At 36.3% G+C, this 23054-nt stretch overlaps 1 protein-coding gene across 7 annotated transcripts in view; it reads left to right on the forward strand.

Moving 5' to 3' along the window:
- The window catches only part of Naaladl2 (N-acetylated alpha-linked acidic dipeptidase like 2), a 1236187-nt gene that overhangs the window by 704683 nt on the left and 508450 nt on the right, over positions 1-23054 (forward strand). For all 7 annotated transcript variants that reach the window (XM_050142050.1, XM_050142054.1, XM_050142052.1 and 4 more), the window contains one exon: positions 4840-4959. In XM_050142050.1, the coding sequence (XP_049998007.1) occupies positions 4840-4959 (120 nt within the window). The remainder of the gene's footprint in view (positions 1-4839; positions 4960-23054) is intronic.

Below are 23054 nucleotides of genomic sequence, written 5' to 3' on the forward strand. Positions count from 1 at the left end.
GAACTGATTGAACTTTTGATACAAGCTATGAATACTTTAATATTTTTTCAATAATGTAATATTTTTCATGATTGGTACTTTTGTAATTGTCACACATGTATGATATATATGTCAAAATATATATAATATATTCACATCTATATAATACATTGAACAAACATCTAACACTGAGTCTTATCTTCCCAATGCTGTAATTTCCACAACCATTTCTAAATATGACAAATATGTTCAGTAATATGACCAATAGAGTAGTAGTCTGTTTCTAGGCTCTGTCACTGAATCCCAATTATTTGGTGTATAGCTGAGAAATTTGAAAAGAAAAATACAAATTTTCTTATTTTAGCAATACACTCATTAACATTATATGATAATTTATTTAATAAGGTTCTTAAAATCATAGATCAACAGTTATTTATATGGTAATGGCTTTAGTAAACTCAAAATTATATTAAATGCACTTATAGTAATATTTTAATAGAAAGAAAATCATAGTGAAAGCTCATTCTGACAGAAGTGTTTTAACAGTTAGATTTCTTGGCAAGTTCACTTGGAAGTATAACATTGCTTTCCCATTACTGCATTTTATTTAAGTATAAATCTTAGCAACCAACAATGCATGCTGAATAATTGGGGAAACTAATGTTCAATGTGCCTTCAACAAAAGTCTTGTAGTAGTAGAAATTGAAACTATGCATGCACACATGCATACACACAAATATACTCACACTTGTGCACATATATACACATACACACACACACACACACACACACACACACACACCACTGAGAGGGAACAAGGGAGGTAATAAGGATTATGTTGGAGTTGAGCCCCACTAAATCTCTCAGGATTCAGAAGGACTGATATAGCAGAGGAAATCCTGTGGGTAAACAAAATAAATAAGCTCAAGTGAGTCTTTTTATCATGTCTCATTTATTCTTTCTTACTCTCTTTAACACTCTCTTGATGCTCCTTCCCCTTTCAATGTTCCTTCTCAATTTTCCTCTTTTGATGTTCCTCGCTGTTCTTCACATCCCAGACATAGTTAGCAATTCCATAGGTGATTAAAAGGTACCATGCCTGCAGTTCTTAGGGCTAAAAGGATGGATGAAAGAATGACAAGGTAGATGCCATATGGCTCAGGAAGGGAGTGGCTGTGAAATTCCCTGGCAGATACCAGGAGGATTGGGATGGAGTTTGCCCCCACTCCTAAGCATCAGAGTGCTGTATCTGCTGGCACCCAGTGGAGAAGGAATTTCTTTCTCTGGGGTTGGTTTAGTAACCCAAAGCAAGGTTTTTTCCTTGTATATTGTAGGGGTAAAGGTACAAACAGTTAATTTCCTAGACTAAGACCTTGTATCAAATGAAAAAAAAAAAAGTAATGCACACTATTTCTCCTTGTTCAGTGCCTCCTGATCAGGGTTCCTTTCTTGTCAATAAGTCCTGTCAATAAGGATAGTTGTGGGGGTGGGTCAGGCTTTATGTAGATTTGACAATGAGAACAAAGGTTTGGCTGGCTTTCTCACCAGGGTCCCATGGTGTGGGAAAGGTCATCCAGGTGCATGTACAGTTAGAAGTCATACACTGCTGCGATATTTTGGGAAGATTCCCATTATGGAAGGGAGAAGAACCATGGCTTCACAAGATTTCTACAGAAAGACAGTGACTATCCAAAAATCAAGAGTTCCCAAAGCTCTGCAAATCTGGTTCTCTAGCTGACCATACTCTCAAGGATCCGTCTTTAGATCTGTCAGCTGTACTTGTGGCTGACGGTATCTCCCCTCCTTTTGTTTAATAAATGCAGCATGTGTATATATTTCTGGGCAATGAATAATGTGGATAACTAATAAGTTTGAGGATGACTTAAAGTATAATAAGTTTGAAATAAATAGTCATTCATGAATATAGATCGTAAGCAAAGAACTAGTTTGGCCATCTTGTAGATGAGTTGTATATGATGTTAGAATATCTCTCATCTACAGTAAGACAGAGGAGTGATATAAAAATTTATAATAGTATGGTATGATGTGGTTAAGCGTGTCTAAAAGTTGTAGGTTTGAGCTGTTAAAAGAAAGAAATGTTAAGGGCGGGTGGTGGTGTGGCACACACCTTTAATTCCAGATCTCAGGAGGCAGAAACAGGCAGATCTCTGTGAGTTTGAAGCTAGCCTGGTCTACAAGAACTACTTCCAGGACAGGCTCCAGAGCTACAGAGAAACCTTGTCTTGAAAAACCAGAAAAAAAAAAGAATGTTATTTTATCTATTAGTCCTTGAATAATAGACTGCATTTTGATGAAGGATTACTAGATAGGGTTTGCCTGGTTAGTGGTTAGGACTAAGATTGCAGTTAAGTATATCTGATAAGTCAAATTTATAATCAAGACAATAATAAATTATTTTAGCTATGACAGGTTAGTAGCAACTATCTCAAAATACACATAACAAAATTTTCATATTAGAGCAATTATCAGAAAAACATAAGGAGATTGTCTGATAGCATTTACATTATAGTATCATGTATATAATCTATACAACTATTAACAAAACATTTTTTAAAGGCATTCCAGTCCCTGGGCTATAGAGTTCAGTATGGTTAAAAAAAGTGACATAGAGTGTAAAGTTCTCTCATCGTTGCTTCCTTCTGATATGTACTTGAACACTAGAAATCCATGGAAGAGCAGGCTGTCTCAGACTCCATGAGGTGCCTAGGAAGCTTTGGAGCAGTCTGCATCAGGAGAACACAATAGGTCCTTCTGCGATGAGATAGGAGAGTAGGGCACAGAGCTGAAGCAAGGGGGATGCCATGGCCAAAGTAAGAACAATTTGTAACACTTTAAATGATGATAAATCTGGTGGAAGAACATGAAGTTAAGGGGTATTGGAGAGGAAACCTTTTCCCCTTAGGTACACACTTGGAGTGTTTAAGTGCATGGTTTTGGCAGATGAGAAAAAAGGCCTTCCAAACCAGGTTGAGAGAGGAAATTTCTCCTCTCTGCCAAATTGTAGACAAGTAATACTTATCTGGCCTTATTTTGTATCTGTGATAATATTGGTGGATCTAGATTGATCTCTTGAAGCTCATAAGAATATTCCTTAAGAGGCAAAAATGTTCGCTATCTCGGGTTATTATTATTTGTGGTTTGTATGTAAATCCATGTTGTGGAAGAGGCAAGAAGACTTTTTTTTTCTTTTTTTTGAGACAGGGTTTCTCTGTGGTTTTGGAGCCTGTCCTGGAACTAGCTCTAGTAGACCAGGCTGGTCTCGAACTCACAGTGATCCGCCTGCCTCTGCATCCCGAGTGCTGGCAGAGCTCGGCATGTGCCACCACCGCCCGGCTAAGAAGACTGATTTTCGAGTCATAATAGAAGTTTGGAAATGTACAAATAATTTTTGTTAAAAGCAGAAATATCCCTTTCTTGTTTAGAAGGCTACATGTATATAAATTAAAGAGATGTCTCCATCAAGAGTAGGAGAATTTTCAAGTTTTACAATTTAAAAAAAATATTCAAAGGGGATGTAAAATACAAAGTTTGTGGCTAAACAGTAGGAGCTCTTTAACAGAGGCAGACACAGATTATTTGGAAGTCAAAGAAGTAAAAGTTTATATTGGGTAGCAGTGAAATACAATTTATCTCATAGGTAAGGTTGAAATGAGCCTTGATATGTTAGCAAAGTTTTGAAGATGTTGATCAGTGTGATAGCTGAAAGTGATGGATAATATTAATAATCAACTCAATGGAATCTAAAAACTCCCTAGTGGCTGGCTGGACCTTTAGTCATGCCTGTGGGGGACTATATTGTCTATACTAAAAAAAGAGTTGCCGCCTGGGAGTTGCACCATTGCCTGACTTGGATCATAGATTTGTTGTATGAAAAGTGGAATGTAGGAGCAGAATGTGTCCATTGAATTCTGCTTCTTGACTGCATATAATACTTATGAGTTCTTAAAACAGAACCATTGCTCAGAGGAATTGTCTAATGAGGATGAAATACCTTAGATGGAGTGAAGAGGGTGGAATTTTCCCTCTCCATTTTTCTGTCCACTGTCACTCACTCTTTTTATCATCCCGCCTGTGAAAACTGAAACTTGAAAGAATATATTTTGTAATACATAAGCATTGGAACACACAACAATTATTTAAATAACAAAAGTTACAAAAAACATAGCTGGAAAGAACCATCTTGCCTGCTAGGAATGTCTTTGATGGGTCCTGCAGTTCAGAATTTTGCAATAAGAAAAACATCAACAGGACTACCAATAGAGGCTTCACATATTCGTAATTTAACTTGAGAAAATGAGGAACTGTTTAAAAACAATAATATAGAGGTTATGAATTATGGCATAAATAATGATTTGAAAGCATATTTTCAGCACCAGAGTGTCATATTTGTGGTGGGGTGACATAATCGTCAGTGATAATCTGGTCATGTGAGCAACTCCAACAGTTGTGTACAATTTTTCATAGATATTTATATTTGATAATAATAATAAATGATGGCTTGTTGAACTCACAAGTTTGAGATTGGTATGATTATCCTGATTCTTATTGATCCTAAAAATTTATTCCTTTGATGTTTGTAAAATGACTCAACAAACTTGACTCTAGGAAAACTATGCTGATGGCTTTTACCTCACAGAGGAGGAGGAGGAGGAGGTAGAGAAGTGATGATTAAACTTTATCTTCCTGTTAAGAGACGCAGATGTCAGTGATCAATTAGAGAATTAGGGTTGCGACTGGATAGGGTGCCTTTGAAGATTTGTGCCACTATAGCCAACTGCATAACTGATATTATTCTTATTATAAGGTTTTATTTTTCTTTATATTTTCTCGTATTTTCAGGCTGATGTCATTGATGTGAGTTATGGAACTGCAGATGATTTGAAAAGGATTAGAAAATTGAAAAATACAACAAATCAAATTGCACTCCTGAAATTAGGAAAATTACCACTACTCTATAAGGTTAGTACAAAAGCTCTTATTTGGTTTAGAGTAAATACATTTTTTTTGTAGGTTGTTTGATGTAGGTGCTTTTGAAGTTATGGAGAGAGTGAGAGAGTCTGTGTATGTGCATGAACATATGTGTGTGTGTGTGTGTGTGTGTGTGAATGTATGAGAGAGAATGATAAGAACTGTCATTTCCAAATTAGAATAAATTAAGATCTTTATGGAAAAGAAGTTGATGTCTATATTCTTTAAATGAGGAGATGCACTAGTTGGGGATGGATGAGCCTGTGAGCTCCTATTCAAGGAGCATTTCCATTAAAGGGCCACACCTAAAATGTTGACAAAGACAGCTTTGGTTGCTCTTCTGATGACATATTTGAAAGTTCCAATCAGTGGTCAAAACTGGCAATTTTCCAGGTGCATTCACCCTGTTAGATCAGAATCTAGCTAGTTTATACTCTTCTGTGATTAATTTTGTAAACTCTGAAACTTTACAGTTACTGCCTGTACTCAGGAATGCAATTAAAATGCAATATTCTAAGGAGATGTAGAATTTCCATTTATTTATTTAAGTTGAAGTTTATTAACATTTATCCACTAAATGAATCTATAACTAAAGCAATTCAAACTAAAGGACTTAGCAGGGTTGGGGCCTATTATTTCGTTTTCTGTTTCTGTGTAGAAATAATGGTCATTGTCACTATGTCACGGGAAACCTCTTGTTCTGAATATAAATTGAACTTTTTCTTATTCAGTTTTTAAGGGTTTTGCTAATCCCCAAGACTCCAAAGATATTTCCATAAAACTGTTGGGTGGTGTATTATAAAAGAAGAGGGCAGACATGTGGGCACATTCCTTTAATCTCAGGAATCACAAGGAAGATTCAAGTTGATATCTCTGAGTTTTAGTCTACTTGATTCATTGCATAACCCCGTGTTGGTCAAGTCTTCAAAGTAAGATCCTATTTTTAAAAAAAAGGAAAGGAAGGGGCTGACGAGGGAGGGGGACTTGACTGGGGGAGGGGGAGGGAAAGGGGAGGCGGGGTGGGGAAGAGACAGAAATCTTTAATAAATAAATAAATAAATAGGAAAAAAAGAAGTAAAGAAGGAAGAAGAACTCTTTGTACTTCCATTTCCTTATCTTTCAAGGATATACTTATACTTAAATCAGTGTTAGATTATCCATAGCTGTGACATAGTTTTAAAGATGAAAAATAACAGTGAAATTATTTTTTGCTGGATAATCTTTTGAAGTGCAATAAGTACTTTAAAACAATCATATAAAGTTACAGAAATAAGGCTCAATCAATGTATTCTAATTAGAGAAAAAAGATAATAAATACAGTCATGGTCAAAAAATAATAAAATATTAGCAGTGAAATCCAATACTAAAATGATTCTACATTTCTAGATGTAAACTAAAAGGGTACTTTTTTTTTAAATGGAAGAGGGAACCAAAGTAACACAGTTGGTATGTGTGACTCTAATGTGTTCATTGTACCAACTATGAAATGAGACTTAGGTTAGCTTTAGTAATTGACATCTCCATCTGGACACTGACATGAATCTACACATTATAGATGTTTGTGTATTTCATAAGACAAAATGCCTTTAAATTTCAAATTAAGAGTCTGGAGCGGTGGCTCAGCTGGTGAAGAGCACTTGCTGTTCTTGCTGAGGACCAATGATGCACCTCCCTGTCAGGTATATGGTAGTTTGTATGGTTTACCTGTGGGTAAATCTTTCTTAATTCTCAAGCCAACCAATTCTCCAGAGCATATTTGCACCTGTTTCTTTTTTTAAATCTAAGTTTAGAGTATGAACTAACAACCTATTTGGGATGGAATAGTTTTTTGGCTAGGATTAGCTTTGATTAATCTTCAAGGAGTCAGAATGCTCTCAGTGACAGTATGTGAATTTAGACCTTCATAAATTCTGAACTTGCTAAAATGCACTCCTCTATGAAACTTTTTTTAAACAAAAATACTGGAAAGCATTTTATTCCTTATGGCCATTTTCACTAAATATAGCAATAAATACATAAATACTATGTTCTCTATAACTTGTAAAATTAAATAAATTACAATAGACATAGTTTACACTAGGTCCTAACACAATAACCCTCACAAGGAGGAGAAAATCCTATATGGAGTAAATTATAAGAGAACATCTAATTTAATTAAAGGTCATTTCAGGATAGTAAAACTACACTTAAAATTTACAAATCCAATTGCTGTTCTTATAAATGGAATAGTGTAGGCCATGTTTCTATCAGTGTCATAGAGTGAGGTACTAAAATGTTTCTATTTTAATCATATCCATTTTAAGCTTAAAATGACAATTTTAAAGATTTAAGTATCCTAATGACTTTTCAGATTCCTAAAAATGAACTATTTTTATCTATCTGATAAAACATGTTATACAATAAGAAAAATGAAAAGCATATGATCCTTAATTCTGTACCTCAAAGCCAGTACATTGCTGAATGGTTCTTGATCAGTATGTGTTGTATGAAAGACTTTCATTGGGAGATACAACACACATGTCAACTCACCCCAAAACCTTGGGAGGTACAGCACACATGTAGAGTCACCCTTAAAGAAAGCTACAACCAACAGCCCAAAATCATAACTGGAGCCAAGTCTAACTTGGCAAATAAATGAAACTGTTGTAGCGGATGCATAGACTGCTTGGCAGATCACAGATCTCCTTGGTCTACAGTTTTGTACTTCTCCTAACACCCCTGGGGGAAAGTGTGAGGAACCCTGCAGGTTCAGCCTTTCGTCTCACTCCTGACAGAAAAGTTCTACTCACATGAAACTGAACGCTTTGTAGCTCACTGAAACTTAGGCCTAGTGATAGTGTGTAAAGGGATAAGCAATATACAATTTCTATGTGTTTATTATATTTGTAGAATGTGTTCTATGCTAATGAACACATGTGTTTAAGGAAAACTTCATGTTACTTGAAATTTAAACTGACTCATGCTCAGAATAATTAAATTTAAAACAATTAACTAATGTTCTATTAAAACATAAACATAGAAGATAAATGATGAGAATTGCCTACAAATCACCAGCAGTCTATATCAACAATTGTCAATGAAGTCTATGGTTGTCACATATTCAAGACAAGTGGAAGATCATTAGGAACTGTTCTAATTACTTATCTAAAACTCCTGACAAATGCTGCATTTTGAAAATTCATTTCTATGAAGTATGTGTATACTATTTGTTATCTTTGGATATTTTCGAGATCCTTATTGTTTCATTTATCCCAGATATCAGTTTTTCAAAAGCCTTAGTTGAAGTCATATGAGACTGTTGTCAAAAGTAAATGAAATATCAACCCTCCCCAGCCCCAAAACTTAGGGATCAAGCAGAAGAGGATGGAAGGAAAGTAGGAAACAAAGAGGAGGAGGGAAGTTGTGAAATACTACTTTCTCCCGTCAAATGGCCATTGCACTACAGAACTCATAACAGCACCAGGTGTGAGGTAGCCACTCCATGTATTAGATGATCATCAGAAGTAGTGAAATTTTTGCCTAATTTCTCATTTTTATTTTTCCAATTCAAAATATGGTTGTGTTTACTTGTTAAGTATCAAAATTAGGTAGTACATTGAGCAAAGACTAAATAGTAAATCTTATTTCATTTTCTAAGCTTATTCAAAATTTAAATAAATTAAGAAATGGTTTAATGGTCAGAGAAATTAGAGGACACCAAGAAAACAAGGCCCTCTAAGTCAATATGAACAAAGCTCATATGAACTCACAGAAACTTAAAGCATCATGCACATGGCCTTCATGGGTTTGCACCAGGTCCTCTGTGCATATATTATTGGTTCTCGTTTAGCGTTTTATTGGTTCTTGTTTAGTGTTTTATTGGAGTCCCATGTGTGTCTTCTCTTGGGCTTTTTTTTTTTTCCAGTTGGTTTGTCTTGCCCAACTGCTATGTGGTAGTTTTGTTTTATTTTAGTTTATTTTGTTATAATTTAAAGAATATGAGTAAATGAATGAATGAAAACCCAGCCACTGTGGTAAAGGTTAACAATTGAACTGTCACTTATACCTGCTGGATCAGAAAATCAGTTTTCTTCAATAATGTGATGCTGGATAAATAAACCACCCCAGGACAAGCCCCATGTTTAGGTGTAGTAGTTGACCAACATATAATGGATTCCACAGTTTTCACATGTTTTTTTATTAGGCTACAGTTTAAAGGTTTTGGTGGGGGGGGGGCAGATGTATTTTGTTTTTGCTTTTTTTTTTTGAGAAAAAATTTAAAATTTAAACTTGGGTTGATACAAAGGGGGAACAGATCTGGAAAAACTTGAAAGAGGGGAAGAAAATGACCAAAATATATTTAAATTTTAAGATTGTTTAAAAGAGCACAAAATATAATAACAAAATGAAAATTTTATGGATATATATATACATATATATTATGCATTCTGCTGTTCTGGATAATCTCTCTACAAACCTCTTATTCTCTCCCTCCATCGACTCTTCCTCTTCACTTCTGATACTTTTCCTAGATTCATGATTCTTGGCTTTGTTTTCAATCATAACCATCTGTTTGGCTACTTTATTTGGAATATTCATTGAAGCCTGGTAAGGCATCAATGTGCCCACCCCTGAAAGAAATGGCTTATTTCCCCAAATTCAGTGAGCAGCTTTGATGAGTCAGACTCTCTGGGTCTTTCATTCATCCATTTCTGATTGTAGAACCATTCTTGAACAGTGTAGTCATCTTTCAATATGGAGAATCCCTGATTCCTATGGCCATGCATTGCTGAGAAGATGGTATTTCACAGTCATTTCCTGTATTTTCTAGCTCTCTCCTCTTTCTGTCTCCTCTCCCGCGTTGTCCCCTTAGCCTTAGAGGAGAATATCTTATAAGTACTGTCTAGGTATAAGAGCATATTTACAAGGTGACTGGATGCTATGCCAATTTAACTAAATAACGGAATTAAGTCCCCTAAAGCCTTCCTCTCCAGGAGCTTTTGACTGCATTTACAATATTTAATGAAGAAAAATAAAGGGCGAACATCATCTTGCTACACAGAAAAAAATGTGCTTTGTTGACTGCAAAGTCTGGTGGGCACCTCACACGCATTCCCAGAAGTAATTACAAGAGACAAGTGCCTCCAAAATTGGTAATTATAAGATTTCAGAATGATTTCATTTGTTATAGAAAATGTGGCCAACAGTAAGCACAAAACAAGAACACAATAGTCTTACTCATGTAAAAGATAAGTAAGCTGCATTTTATCTGAAATTTTCCCTCATCCACTAACTTAAGCTAATTTTCTAAATTATGCAGACCAATACACTAACTATATCTACAAAACATATTTTGACTGAAATATCACTTCAATCATAACTTATAAAATATGTTGAACTGTGTCATTCTACCACATAGAACTCAGCCTCTAGAAAGTGAATTTAGATGGGGAGCAAGATGGTCCTGGGAGAAAGGAGCTAGCTGCCAAGAATAATTACCTGAGTCTGCTTCCCAGATCTCACATGCTGAGAGAGGAGAATCAACTCCCACTAGCTACCCTCTGGCCTCCACATGTGCACCATTTCATGCACATGCCTCAGAAATACATACATAAAGATATGCACAACAAGTAAATGTAATTTAAAAGCAATTAAAGTGACATGATTGTTCGTGGACTCTGCCCTGGACGTGGAAGAGGAGATGGGAAACTTCCCGGGACCTGTAAGACTGAGCGGGAGAAGTGGTTTATATGCTCGTCTGTTTTCTCTGCTCCAGGCAAAACAGGCCAGGTTCCACAAGACCTCAGGTAGACAGGCTCGATTAGGGGGAGAAAATTTATAGTGGGGGAAGAGAGAAAAAGAGAGAGAGGGAGAAAAGGAGGGGGGAGGGGAGGAAGAAAAGGACAGAGGGACAAAGAGACAGAGACAAAGAATGGTTCATATCTGCCTCTGATCCAAAGGCAATGAGGGATAGACTGAGGTAAGCGGCCTTCTTGACATCTGAGCCCCCAACGTGATCTACAGGCTTGAGCTACTACCAAGGTCCAAGTCTACCCCCATGGTCTGTGGCTCCTATTACCACGGGAGGGCTGCACAAAAGTTGGACCTGCCCCTCACTTGCTACAGTGTAAGGGGGAACTTGTCCTACCCATCACCAGCTGCAGCACTGCAGAGAGAAGACCCCCACCTTGCCTGGGCATCATGCCAGCAGTGATTCTGTTGGCAAGGGTGCTGCTGAGTTGGCCCTGTGTGCATGAGAGTGGGAGAGCCGGACCTGCCCCTCATCTGCCATACCATACTGAGAACAAGAGGGAAATCCCATCTTCCTGCCCCTCACCCACTTTGACAGGTGGGAGGAATGACCCGGAAGACGTGAGAACCGTTGAGCTGGCCTAGCATCCCAGCAGCGGCAGCACTAGGGAAAGCAGAGGCCTTGAAACTCACCTGGGCAGCAAAGTAGCACTGAGCCTGCTGGCCCGTGAGTCAGCCTAAAATGCATAAGTATGAGAGACCTAGTTCTAGTACTGGTCTTCCATGCCATGTGGAAGCATGGGCAGGAAAGAGATGCCACCCCTCACTCCTTGTTGTCTGTGGTAAATGGGAGAGCTGGCCGCTGGAGCGTGAGAGCGGGAGCTGGTCCTGTCCCGTACCAGCTGCAATACTCAAAAGAGCAGACCCTGCACCGCACCTGAGCCATATGGACAGGGCTGACCCTGCTGGCAAAGGTGTAGGTCCCGAGAGTGGGAAATCTGGCCCCGTACCCGTCGTCTGCCATAAGTGGTGAGAGAGAGGGAAAGATGCCCCCCCTTGCCCATTGGCACCTGCAGCAGCTGAGAGGGCTGATACTGTCCCTCACCAGTTGTAACCTGTGGTAGAGTGGACCCTGAACCTTGCCAGGGTAACACAGCAGAGCCGAACCAGTTGAAAGGGGTGCAAGTGCGCTGCTCCAGAGAACATAGCATGAGAGATCTGGACCTGCACTTCATCCTCCCAGTGATGGCATACAATGGAGAGAAGCCTCCTCAACCTCTCCTGGCCTGTGGTAGGAGAGGGAACTATCCCTGAGTGTTGAAATAGGAGCGGAGGGGCTGCATCCCCAATTAATCACATAGGTATTAAATTAATTATATCTTTAATTTATTTTATTTTCATTAGATATTGAACCATTTAAAAACTATCAAATCATAACCAGTAACATTATCCGTTAGGATTGATTTTGTTTTAATACCTCTTATTGTGAGATCCTGGGCCCAATTATTTCCATGTATTCATACAGATCTAAACAGAGAATATACAACTGAGGAAGCTCAAATAACTATGAAACACTTAAGGAAATATTTAATATCCTTTGCCATTAGGGATATGCAAATCAAAACTACTTGGAGAGTCCATCTTACACCTGTTAGAATGTCTAAGATCAACAAAACAAGTGACAGCTTGTGCTGGTGAGAATGTGGAGTAACAGAAACATTCATGCACTGCTGGAGTGTGAGCTTGAACAGTATAAGCCACTGGGTAATCAGTGTCGTGACTCCTCAGGAAGCTGGGACTCATTCTACCTCAACATCAAGCCATATCATTCTTGGAAGTGAATCCAAAGAATGCTTTATCCTACCCCAGAGACACTTGCTTAATCATGGTCATTGCTGCTCTAATCATAATAGCCAGAAATCGGAAACAACCTAGTTGTCTCTCAATGGAAGAACAAATAAAGTGTGGTACATATGCACAGTGTAGTATTATTCAGCCATTAAACAATATGCCCATCATGAAATTTGTGGGGAAATGGATGGAACTAGAAAAATTACTGAGTGAGGTATTCCAAATCAAGAAAGAAAAATATTATATATATTTACTTATATATTGAATATTAACTGTTAAGTCAATTATAGTCAAGCTACAGTCCATAGAACCACAGATGTTAGCTATAGAGTAAGGGACTAGAGATAACAGATATCATTAAGAAAGGAAAATAAAATAGATCGTTATGAATGATTTAGGATTAGAATTGGAGAATCACAGAGGTTGTGGGAATGTATATGGGGAGAGTCATCTAAAAACAGGGTGCATGGGAGAAATAGTATGGAAACCTAATACAATAGAAATTTCCTGAAATATACACATATGTGAAGTTGTCCTAATGAAATCACCAGATAATGGGAGAGACAGAGTCCGAGCTGGCAATCCCTTGTCACTAAAAGAAGCTTTCCGAAATGATTTTTGGTTACATCTAATTGGTTGTTGTCCAGAAGGGACCCCACAAGAATCCCCATTCACCCTAGGTTGTTGTCAAGACTATAGCTTGCTCTCCACAAACTGACAGCAAAGTCCCATTGTTGAAAACAACATCTATATGACTTATTGAACATGTAGATGCCAAGCTGGTGTCTACATAGTGGTTTCAACCCTCTGTTCCAGCATCTTTGATGCAGGAAGGAACTCTGCATGCTATCAAAAATGAAACATAAAGATACCACAGTTTCCTTATCCATTCTTTGGTTGAGGGGCAATTAGACTGTTTCCAGGTTCTGGCTATGAAACAAACAATGCTGCTATGAACATAGTTGAACACATGTCCTTGTGGCAATATTGAGCATCCATTGGATATATACCTAAAAGTGGTATTACTGGGTCTTGAGGAAGGTTGTTTCCTAATTTTCTGAGAAATCGCCATACTGACATCCAAAAGGGCTGTACTAACTTGCATTCCCACCAGCAATGAAGGAGTGTTCCCTTTTCTCCACAATCTCTTCAGCATAATTTGTCATCAGTGTTTTTGATTTTGGCCATTCTTACAGATGTAAGGTGGAATCTCAGATTTGTTTTGATTTGCATTTCTCTGATGACTAAGGATGTTGAAAATTTCCTTAAGTGTCTTTCCGCCATTTTAGATTCCTCTGCTGAGACTACTCTGTTTAGGTCTGTACTGCATTTTTTTTTTATTGGATTATGTGTCCTTTACACAATGGAGTACTACACAGCAGAACAAATAATGACATCTTGAGTTTTGAAGGAAAATGGATGGAGCTAGAAAACATTATTTTGAGTGACACAGAAAAACAATTATCACTTGTACTCACTCTTAGATGGCTTTTAAACATAAAGCAAAGAAAAGCAGCCTACAAACCACAATCCCAGAGAACTTAGACAACAATGAGGACACTAAGAGAGACTTACATATATCTAATCCACATGGGAAGTAGAAATAGACAAGATCTTTTGAGTAAATTTGGAGCATGGGGTCCTTGGGGGAGGGTTGAAGCATGGGTAGGAGAGAGGCAGGGGAAAAAGCAGAGAAAAATGTAGAGCTCAATAAAAATCAATCAAAGAAAAAAAAAGTGAAACATAAACACCCAGCCAGCTATAAACCCTACATATATAGTGTAGGGTTTATACTATCTGTAAGATATGCTCGGGTATTTTTGTCAATAAAAAGTTATGGGAATAACCAACCAAAAACTGGTTGACTTAAGGCTAACTCCACAAATGGACCCCATTCCAGGATGACCAAGAACCTAAGACTAGATAGCCTTTGAACCTAAGACAATAATAAATAATACTGATCCAAAAAAGAAAAGAAAATAGAGAAAGAAAAGAAAAATAGTAATAAAGAACCTTTAATGATGTTCTGCTATACTATTATCACAGAAGTTTCCTCCTGCAGCAAATGAGAACATAGAGCTCCAGAGCCAGACATTACACAAAGAGTGAGAGACCTTAGAAAACTTGGTACACAATAATATGCCTCCATCAAATCCGTTGCCTCAGAAATCAGGGAACCCTGAAGAAGAGGAGGCAGAAAGAATTTAAGAGCCAGATGTGATGAAGGAAACCAAGAAAAATGACTTCTAAATCAACATGAGCAAACACGTATGAACTCACAGAGACTGAGGTAGCATGCCCAGGGCCTGCGTTGGTTTCTATCAGTGCCTCTGTGTTTATATCATGACTTCCAGGTTAGTTTGCTTATGGAAATCCTGGGTGAATGAGTGAGTGGGTCTCTCATTCTTGGGCCTTCTCTTGAGCTCCTTTCTGTGGGCTTTTTTTTTTTTTTTTGCCTGACTTCGATGCCATAGTTTTTGCTTTATCTTTTTATATTTTATTTTGTTATAGTTTTAACCGATGAACCCAATGAATGAATGAATGGATACCTAGCTACTAGGGTAAAAGTTAACAACTGAGCTGTCATTTATAAGTTCAGAGCTAGTTTTTTTTCAGTGGAGTGACACTGGCTTATATCAACCACTCCAGGGCATGTCTTAGGTTTAGGAATAGTTGACCAACAAATAAAAATGATATTTAAATTAAATAATTGTTTTAAATGATAAAAATGTAAGAAAAGTAAGAGCTACATGGTGTATTCTATCTAAACTTTAGTGCAGTAGCAGTTGCATTTTTACAAGTTACTATTTAGTGAGTTATACAAACTATTAATACAACAGAAAACAATCTCCATGAGCTTTGAAGCAATCTCTACTTAATAAAACATTGTTTTAATTAGTGATTGTTAACATACAACTGAATTTATTGAAGGAATACATTTTCATTAGCTATTATATAACTAAAATATACATACACTCTGTTTATATAAAAGCTATACAGAAAGTTATATAGCCTGTGTATATTATAGCTAAGAATGCAACCTTTTTGGTTGAATAATAAATATTTTAAAACAGTTTTATTGGGACTAAAAAATTTGCATTTCATTTGTTACGTTTTCATTTTTTATTGTCTACACATAAATATTATTTTAATGTATTTTCTTTTACATTGCATTTTAGATTACAGCTAGTAACCTCATTGAATATGTAAGTTTCTTTTTCATTTACTTAAATTAATAATTATTTTGAAATTATGATCATCTGACTAAACTTTAGAACACAAGAACACTAATGGTTCTGATTATTATTAGAATAATTCCACATTTTAAATAATTTAGCACTTGAAAAATCAAAGAATTAAATAGTTTCTTTAATCTACAAAACTTGGTTAGATAAATTTAGACTAACATTCATAATTAAAGAAATGATATTAGCAAACCCTTAAGAGAAGATGTCAGATTTTCCATTTCCAGTTATGATTCTCGTTCTCCGCTAATTTGCTAGACTTCTACAGTTATTTAAGCTCTCGACATACCGTTCAGCCTAGAACTTAAATATGTAGGCCTATAATTCTAGAAATGAAATGTGTACTCATATGACATTTGTAATTCTCAGGGATTGATTTTATGAAATGTAGGATAGATTTTATGAAATGCAGGATAAACTTTCTCATACAAAATCAGTAATTGCATGAAGTTTAATAGAGAAGTCTTCTGGACCAACATGCCACACTTAACCCAAAAACCTGTCCCTGCATATGTCTGCCCCAGTAATAGCTGGTCTCTAGTGAATTAGTAGCAGAAATATCTGATGGTATGGTAGTTGGATACTAAAATGTCTGTCACATAATTGAAAAAGTTGCTTCTCTTCTGTTATAAGTATAACATTGTTTGATTGTTTTTTGAGACAGGTTTGTGTGTGTGTGTGTGTGTGTGTGTGTGTGTGTGTGTGTAGCCCTGGCTTTCAGAGAACTAACTCTGTAGACCATACAGGCCTCAACCACACAGAGCTCTGCCTGCTTCTGTCTTCAAGTGCTGGGTTTAAAGATATATGCCACTATGTCACGTGGCATAAATAGGCCAATTAAATAGCCTGATTTGACGTATATTTTTGATGATACCAAACTTCAGACTCAGAGCTATATTCTATCCAAACTCAAAATTTTCTTACAATAGAATTTGTTAAAAATTACACTGTTTTACCAATTAAAATAGAGTTAACCTTTTCAAAGTCAAACAAGAATTATTATACAACTGCAAATATTTTATTACTGGGAAGCAGCCCATCAGAGATATAATGCAATGTTTTACATAGAATGGCAAATTCTGTGGGTCAAATGAGCCCTCATTAACTTTCTGTGATGTTTGTAGGCAAAGTTATTCTGTATGCTTTAATGGTAAGGATTTGTTGATTTCAGCATTCCTGGATGGATGGCTATCAGTTCTTAAACAACCCAAAGATGTAACTACAAGGAAAACTGGATTTTGGCAGAATGCAATCATGCTTTCAGAACATTGAAAAAAAATCAAGTGTCTCGTATTTTTTATAATATTTAGCATTACTTATTATTACTCATTCTTTGGTAGAAAACCATTTTAGAGTTAAAATCAAAGAGTTTGTGAAGCATTTTAAAAAGGAAATTTTAATGGAAACAAACTAAAATCTGAATATGCACATTTTAATTTGAATGTCAATTAACTAAAAGACATTGTTATTTATGTTTAGTAATGTTGTTAGTAAGACATTAGAAATGTCTTACTAAATATGTATGTGTGTATTTATTTTGTCTGGTTTCATGCTTTCTAACCTCTAATTGATGATAAAAACAGGATAATACAATCTATTTTTACTTTTATTTTTTAATTTTTGAGGTTTTAAGATTTTTCTTTAAAACTTGACAGACTTTCTCTATTTTCCTCCCTCTACTCCTCCCAGTACCTCCTCTGCCTCCCCTCCCATCTGGATTCACTTCCTTTCTGTCTCTCATTAGCAAGCAAATAAGGTTCTAAGGAAGAATGATAACTAATAAAAATATAACAAAATAATATATAATAAGAGAAAACAAACTTATTATATCCAGGTTGGCCAAGAGAAACAATTAGAAGGGAAACAACGTAACAGAAGGCCCAAGATGCAGAGAACACTTGTTTACACAAGTAGGAATTCCACAAAAGCACTAAATGGTAGCCATATGTATATGCCGAGGACCTGATGGTCCTTAAGGCACTATGAAAACTGCCTCAGTCTCGAGTTTGCATGAGCTTAATAATGTTGACGCAGAAGGCCTTGCTTTCTTGGTGTCCTCCATCTCCTCTGGCTCTTACACTCTTTCCACCTCCTCTTCTGTGGAGTTCCCTGAAACTTGAAGTGGGGTATTTGATGGAGACATATCAAGTGCTGAGTCTTCCAAGGTCTGTCACTGTGTATATCTGGCTGTGAGTCTCTGTGTTTGTTTCCATCCTCCTCAGGAGGAGATGGCTGAGCATGACACTGACCTATGCAGTATGTCATTAGGAACCATTTGATTGCTACTTTTTAATTTTTAGAATAGTAATATAACTGCTTTATCTTTTAGTAAAAGATTGAGACTATTAATGATAATGATTGATGTTGATCATGGCTTTTCATGATCATGTTGAGAAATACTTGCTACTTCAGGTTTTTCTTTTATTGAAAGATATTTTTATGTATTTTTTGTAATTATGGTTTTCCTTCCATGAACCTGCTCTCTTAGACAAATCCACACTTTTGTTTCTTTTTCCTTAGGGGAGAAATAAACAAATGGAAAGGGGGAGGGTATAGATGAGTAAGGGAAGAAATATAGGGAAAAACAGTTAAAACTAAGGGTGTTTTGAGTGGTTGTGTAGAACTCTTGTATAAGGAGAAGCTTCCTAACCTATATACCTATCTGAGCAGGAATAAATGAAATACACAGGGAGATGGATTCCCAGCTGAACATCTCTCATCACAAAATCAAGTCTCCAGTTTTGGGAATGGGTTACATTTAAAGGAACTGTTGGCCAAAAGAATATCATGGCAACTCCCAAACAGACAGGGCTGCTGCCAAGGCTATCGGTTGCTCTCACAAACTGAGAGTAAGGCCCTATTGCTGAAGACAGCATCTACACACCTTACTAAATATACAGAAAAAGTTCAGCTGATGCCTACCTAGAGCCTTTAACCCTACTAACTAGCTCTCATGGTACTAGAAAAATACTCTTAATATTACCAAAGGAGAACGGTAAATTGCAACCCAGCTTCAGAGATATTTTTAAGGGTTACTACTTTTGAAAACTGAAAAGTTCCTGTGTATAGTTGAAGCTTTTTCTAGACACCTCATTCCCTATTTTCTCAAATCCCTACATAGGGGTGGCGACTGTTGATCAAGAAAGAACTCTCCAGAGTCTGAATGAATGACTGCACTAGCACTATTCAATCCATTATGGGACAGCAAATCCTGCCGTGCAAACCCAGCATACTCAGGTCCTTATAGTTTTGAATTTACCTGTGTTCAAGAACACCTAGATGACTTTTCTGGGACCTTTGCAGTATTCTGATCTCAATCATCATTCATCACAACTGAACAAATAAGTTTTCATGCTGTTTTCAAATGCTTCAGGAGGAGAAGGCTAGGAAATGAGAGAGAACTGTGAAAACTGTGGAGCTGGTTGAGAGGAACAAAGAGTGTGTGGGTGTTCATCTGTGGTACCTGTGCATCTGTTCAATTCTTTACAACTAAATTCTCTAGCTGCAGCAATTGAAGCGAAAATAAAAACAGGATTCTCAACAGGTGTCTGGAAATGGACCCAACTCTCAACCCCAATTGATCTGGTCCTACTTCAGTTGAGCTGGTCCTTCTTGCATGGGAGCTGATGGAGTGCTTTCAAGAAAAGCTCTCCATTTGGACACAGCTTCTGATTTGTGTGGAGAGTCTTTCAGTCATCTTTGCTCTTACTCAATCAGGCATACTAATCAAAGGATTGCACTTTCTAATTTAGCTCTTCAAATTTCAACTTGGCTAATGGATAAAAGAGCATCCACTTGATATTCTGCCTGAAAAGTATGGTAAAAAAATCAACAAACTGATTGGATGTAGTCATTTCAGCTTTAATTACTTTTTATACAACTGACTTTTTTTTTTTTTTATCAGATTAGTGGTATGCAGGCTGGGATAGCCTAGGGCCCCTAAACAAAAGATGCATGCAGTGATTTGGTTTTCAATCTGCTCTCTACTAAAGTGCCTTCATAAGTATGGGACCTTTGAACTGAGTTCTGAGTTTATTAGGCAATAGCTCTCACTAAGTTCTTCACCAAGTGTTTTTACTAAATATTAGCCTGGATAAATTAATCTACATGAAAATACTTATGAAGCTTTCATTATAATCATGTTATGTTGCATGCTCATGTATTGGACAAGCAAAGGTGAGTTGATCAAGTGTGGGAATCGTTTGACGAATGCCTATAGAATGTTGGCTGTGCTTGTTGGGTTCCTGTGAATATCTTCCAGCATTATGTTTATTTAGCTAGCCACTAAAATCAATTGCATGTAGAACTACTTTCCTCTTAATAATTTAAAATTTTGAAATTTAAAAAATTATTTTATTGTGCTAAGTAAGTCTTAGACATGTTTGGGATTAAGAATTGGTAATTTATTTCTTTACTTTTTATTAAGATATACTTTAAAAATAGAAGTATAAACAACAATGATTTTTAATGAATTGATATTCATTTCTCCTAGGTTTGAGATTTGGTATAAATACATTTGCTTCTCCCTTCAATATGTCACAATGCCATGAAAATTTTATCAGATTTCAATTTTAGAAAGATGTCAGTGTTTACGTGGAGAGTGTACATCATAACTAGATGTTAAGCTATACTTCACACAGTCTATTCTGAGAATTCATCCATTCAAGGAAATATAAAATAAAATTTTATGTATGTTATTCAGAAAATGAGCTTACTCTTTCACTGAGTGTTAATTTTAGTATAAAGTGAAAGCTTTATAGCTGAATAAACTGTTTTCATTAGAGTTTACATTGTCTCTGCAATAATCCTCATATAATTCCTTTTGGATTGCACTGGTAACATAGGAAGGCCTGTATTTTATCTTCACTGGTATAATTTTAACATGTGAGGAGTATGGCAGCCCTGCAATTGAGCCTTAGGCTTCAACTGCTTTTCTCTGTTTAAAACATACAGTTCACTTTTCAGTATAAAATTGATTGATTATATTTCATTTTATGAAGACAGTTATTGTATTAATTTTTATGATTTAGTCTGAAATAGAAACCACATACCAATGTATTTTTATGTAGATTTTCTGAATCTATTCTACGACACAAGATACAAGAGCAGTTAATCCTGTCACCACAGGCCTGCCTCTTTCATGTTGAACACACAGGAGACATAAAACAAAATGTTTGAAATGCACCACTCCTTTCTTAGGACACCATTCCAGGCTCAAGGATTCTGTGTGCCACAGAGAAAATGAATTAACCCAGATGAACTGATTACCACAGCCCCTGATTTCTGTTAATAGCTGTGTTTATCATCTTAATGTGAAATTGGCCTCTAGCAATTTACACAGTTATGTATGATGCATTCGTTCTGCAGTATTCGACATCAGATAAATATGTAGGATTGAGAGCAACACATCTGCTCGCATTTGTTAGCCCTGGTTCTTCCTTCTCTTCCACAAAATTTAGCTTCCATGTGTTTGTATGTGAACTGATGTGTTGTAAATGTGTGTGACTCTGGATGTTCTCATGAATTGAGTAAATGTGTGTGTGTGTGTGTGTGTGTGTGTGTGTGTGTGTGTGTGTGGAGATGCATATGCCCATCTGTTTATGTGGAGACTCAAGATTGATGATGATGTGTGTTCTTTATTTTCTCTATCTATTCAGACAGAGTATCCCTCTGAGCCTTGATATGGACAATTTGGTTAGACTAGCTAATCAGCTTGTTCTGAGTGGTCCCAATACACAAACTAATGAGTCTCACAGTGATTGATCATTACTAATGGACCTTTCAGCAAATGGCTAAATTTACACATCAAATGTAGAGAATTCACATCTAGGGATTCCACAAATATATGAAGGGAATCATGCAAAATATTTACTTATTCATGGTATATCATCTTAACAATCAATTCTCTAGACATAAAAATGTGGTCTTCGTTTGCTATATTGATCAACAAATTTGTATTTCAGATAAAATGGCTGTAAATGATTCAAAACATCACAGTGTATTTAGTCTTCATTTCAGAAAAATCAGTTCTTTACATATTTGTATTTCTTTGATAGACCAAGGGGTTACAATACACAGCTACCTATAAATACCCCTGCAAAATCACAAGAAAATAGAACCCTCAACTTGGATTTATTTATATGGAACCCCATGGCAACAAAAGAGATATATTGATATAGTTATCAATATAATTATTTTTAATAAAGTAGCCTAGCCACAGCAATGGGATGATAACCCACCCACCTACCAGTGAAGGAAGCCACAGCTCATGATAATGTTGGTGGAAGACTGACCCTGTTTAGTGTAGCTTTCATGCTTGCTTTCATTTTAAACTCTCATGCAGAGTGCTGATGTTCCTGATTAAAAATACACTTTAATTCAAAATATCAGGAGGGTGGCTTTTTTTTTGGTTAAGCCTCCCAATTTAGTTAAACAGATAATAAATCTTCAGCTTGAATGTATTATGACATACAACTATATATTATGTCTCACTTTAATCCCTAGTTCACGCTATTTGTGCATTTTTATGGCAGAAGATATTATATGGCATTTTATTGCTTTCTGAAATTTGGAGAGGGGAAAGTGATATAGAGTGATAATGTCAGGAAGGGTGATGTAATAAAAGATGGTTCTGCATTTTATACAGATCCTCTGCATATTAGTATATGTAAAAGTACTAATAAAGATTCATAGCAAAAGCTGCTCTTAGACTTCCAGAGCATTTGCTTATAGAATTCATCACAAAGTAGATAGGCATATTCTGGGATGTTAGAATATAAAGCCATTAAAAACTGTGGACATTTTATAAAATTGTATGGGCAGGGATTTTTCTTTATTCTTTGTTGAAGCAAAATTGATGGATAGAGAGTTGTCTTCTTCTCCATTCAAACATAGGGTCAAGTGTTATCTGTTTAGAACAGCTTTGAGAAACAACACCCACATTTATCCACTTATTCCTTGAGAGGAATTTGACCCTCACAGAATTAGAAGAAACCTTCTATTGCCAGTCCTCTAGAAATCTGCTTTCTAGTTCTTTCAGTATTTCATGATTTTTATAACCATTTATTTCCTCCACTTAAATTGTTGATTTAAGCATATTTGCTATTTAAAATAATAAACTACAAATCTTGAGGCAAAGGCAGGTCATTCTTCCACTTAGTATGAAGATAATTCATTCAAATAAGGAGAAAAACTTGATATTGTTAGTTTGTGATTAAACTCCTCCTCTGTATATACAGTGATAGTAACCTGTGCTTGAAA

This window comes from Alexandromys fortis, unplaced genomic scaffold (genome assembly GCF_014885135.2).
Source record: "Alexandromys fortis isolate MF-2015 unplaced genomic scaffold, M_Fortis_MF-2015_v1.1 scaffold_41, whole genome shotgun sequence".
NCBI lineage: Eukaryota > Metazoa > Chordata > Mammalia > Rodentia > Cricetidae > Alexandromys > Alexandromys fortis.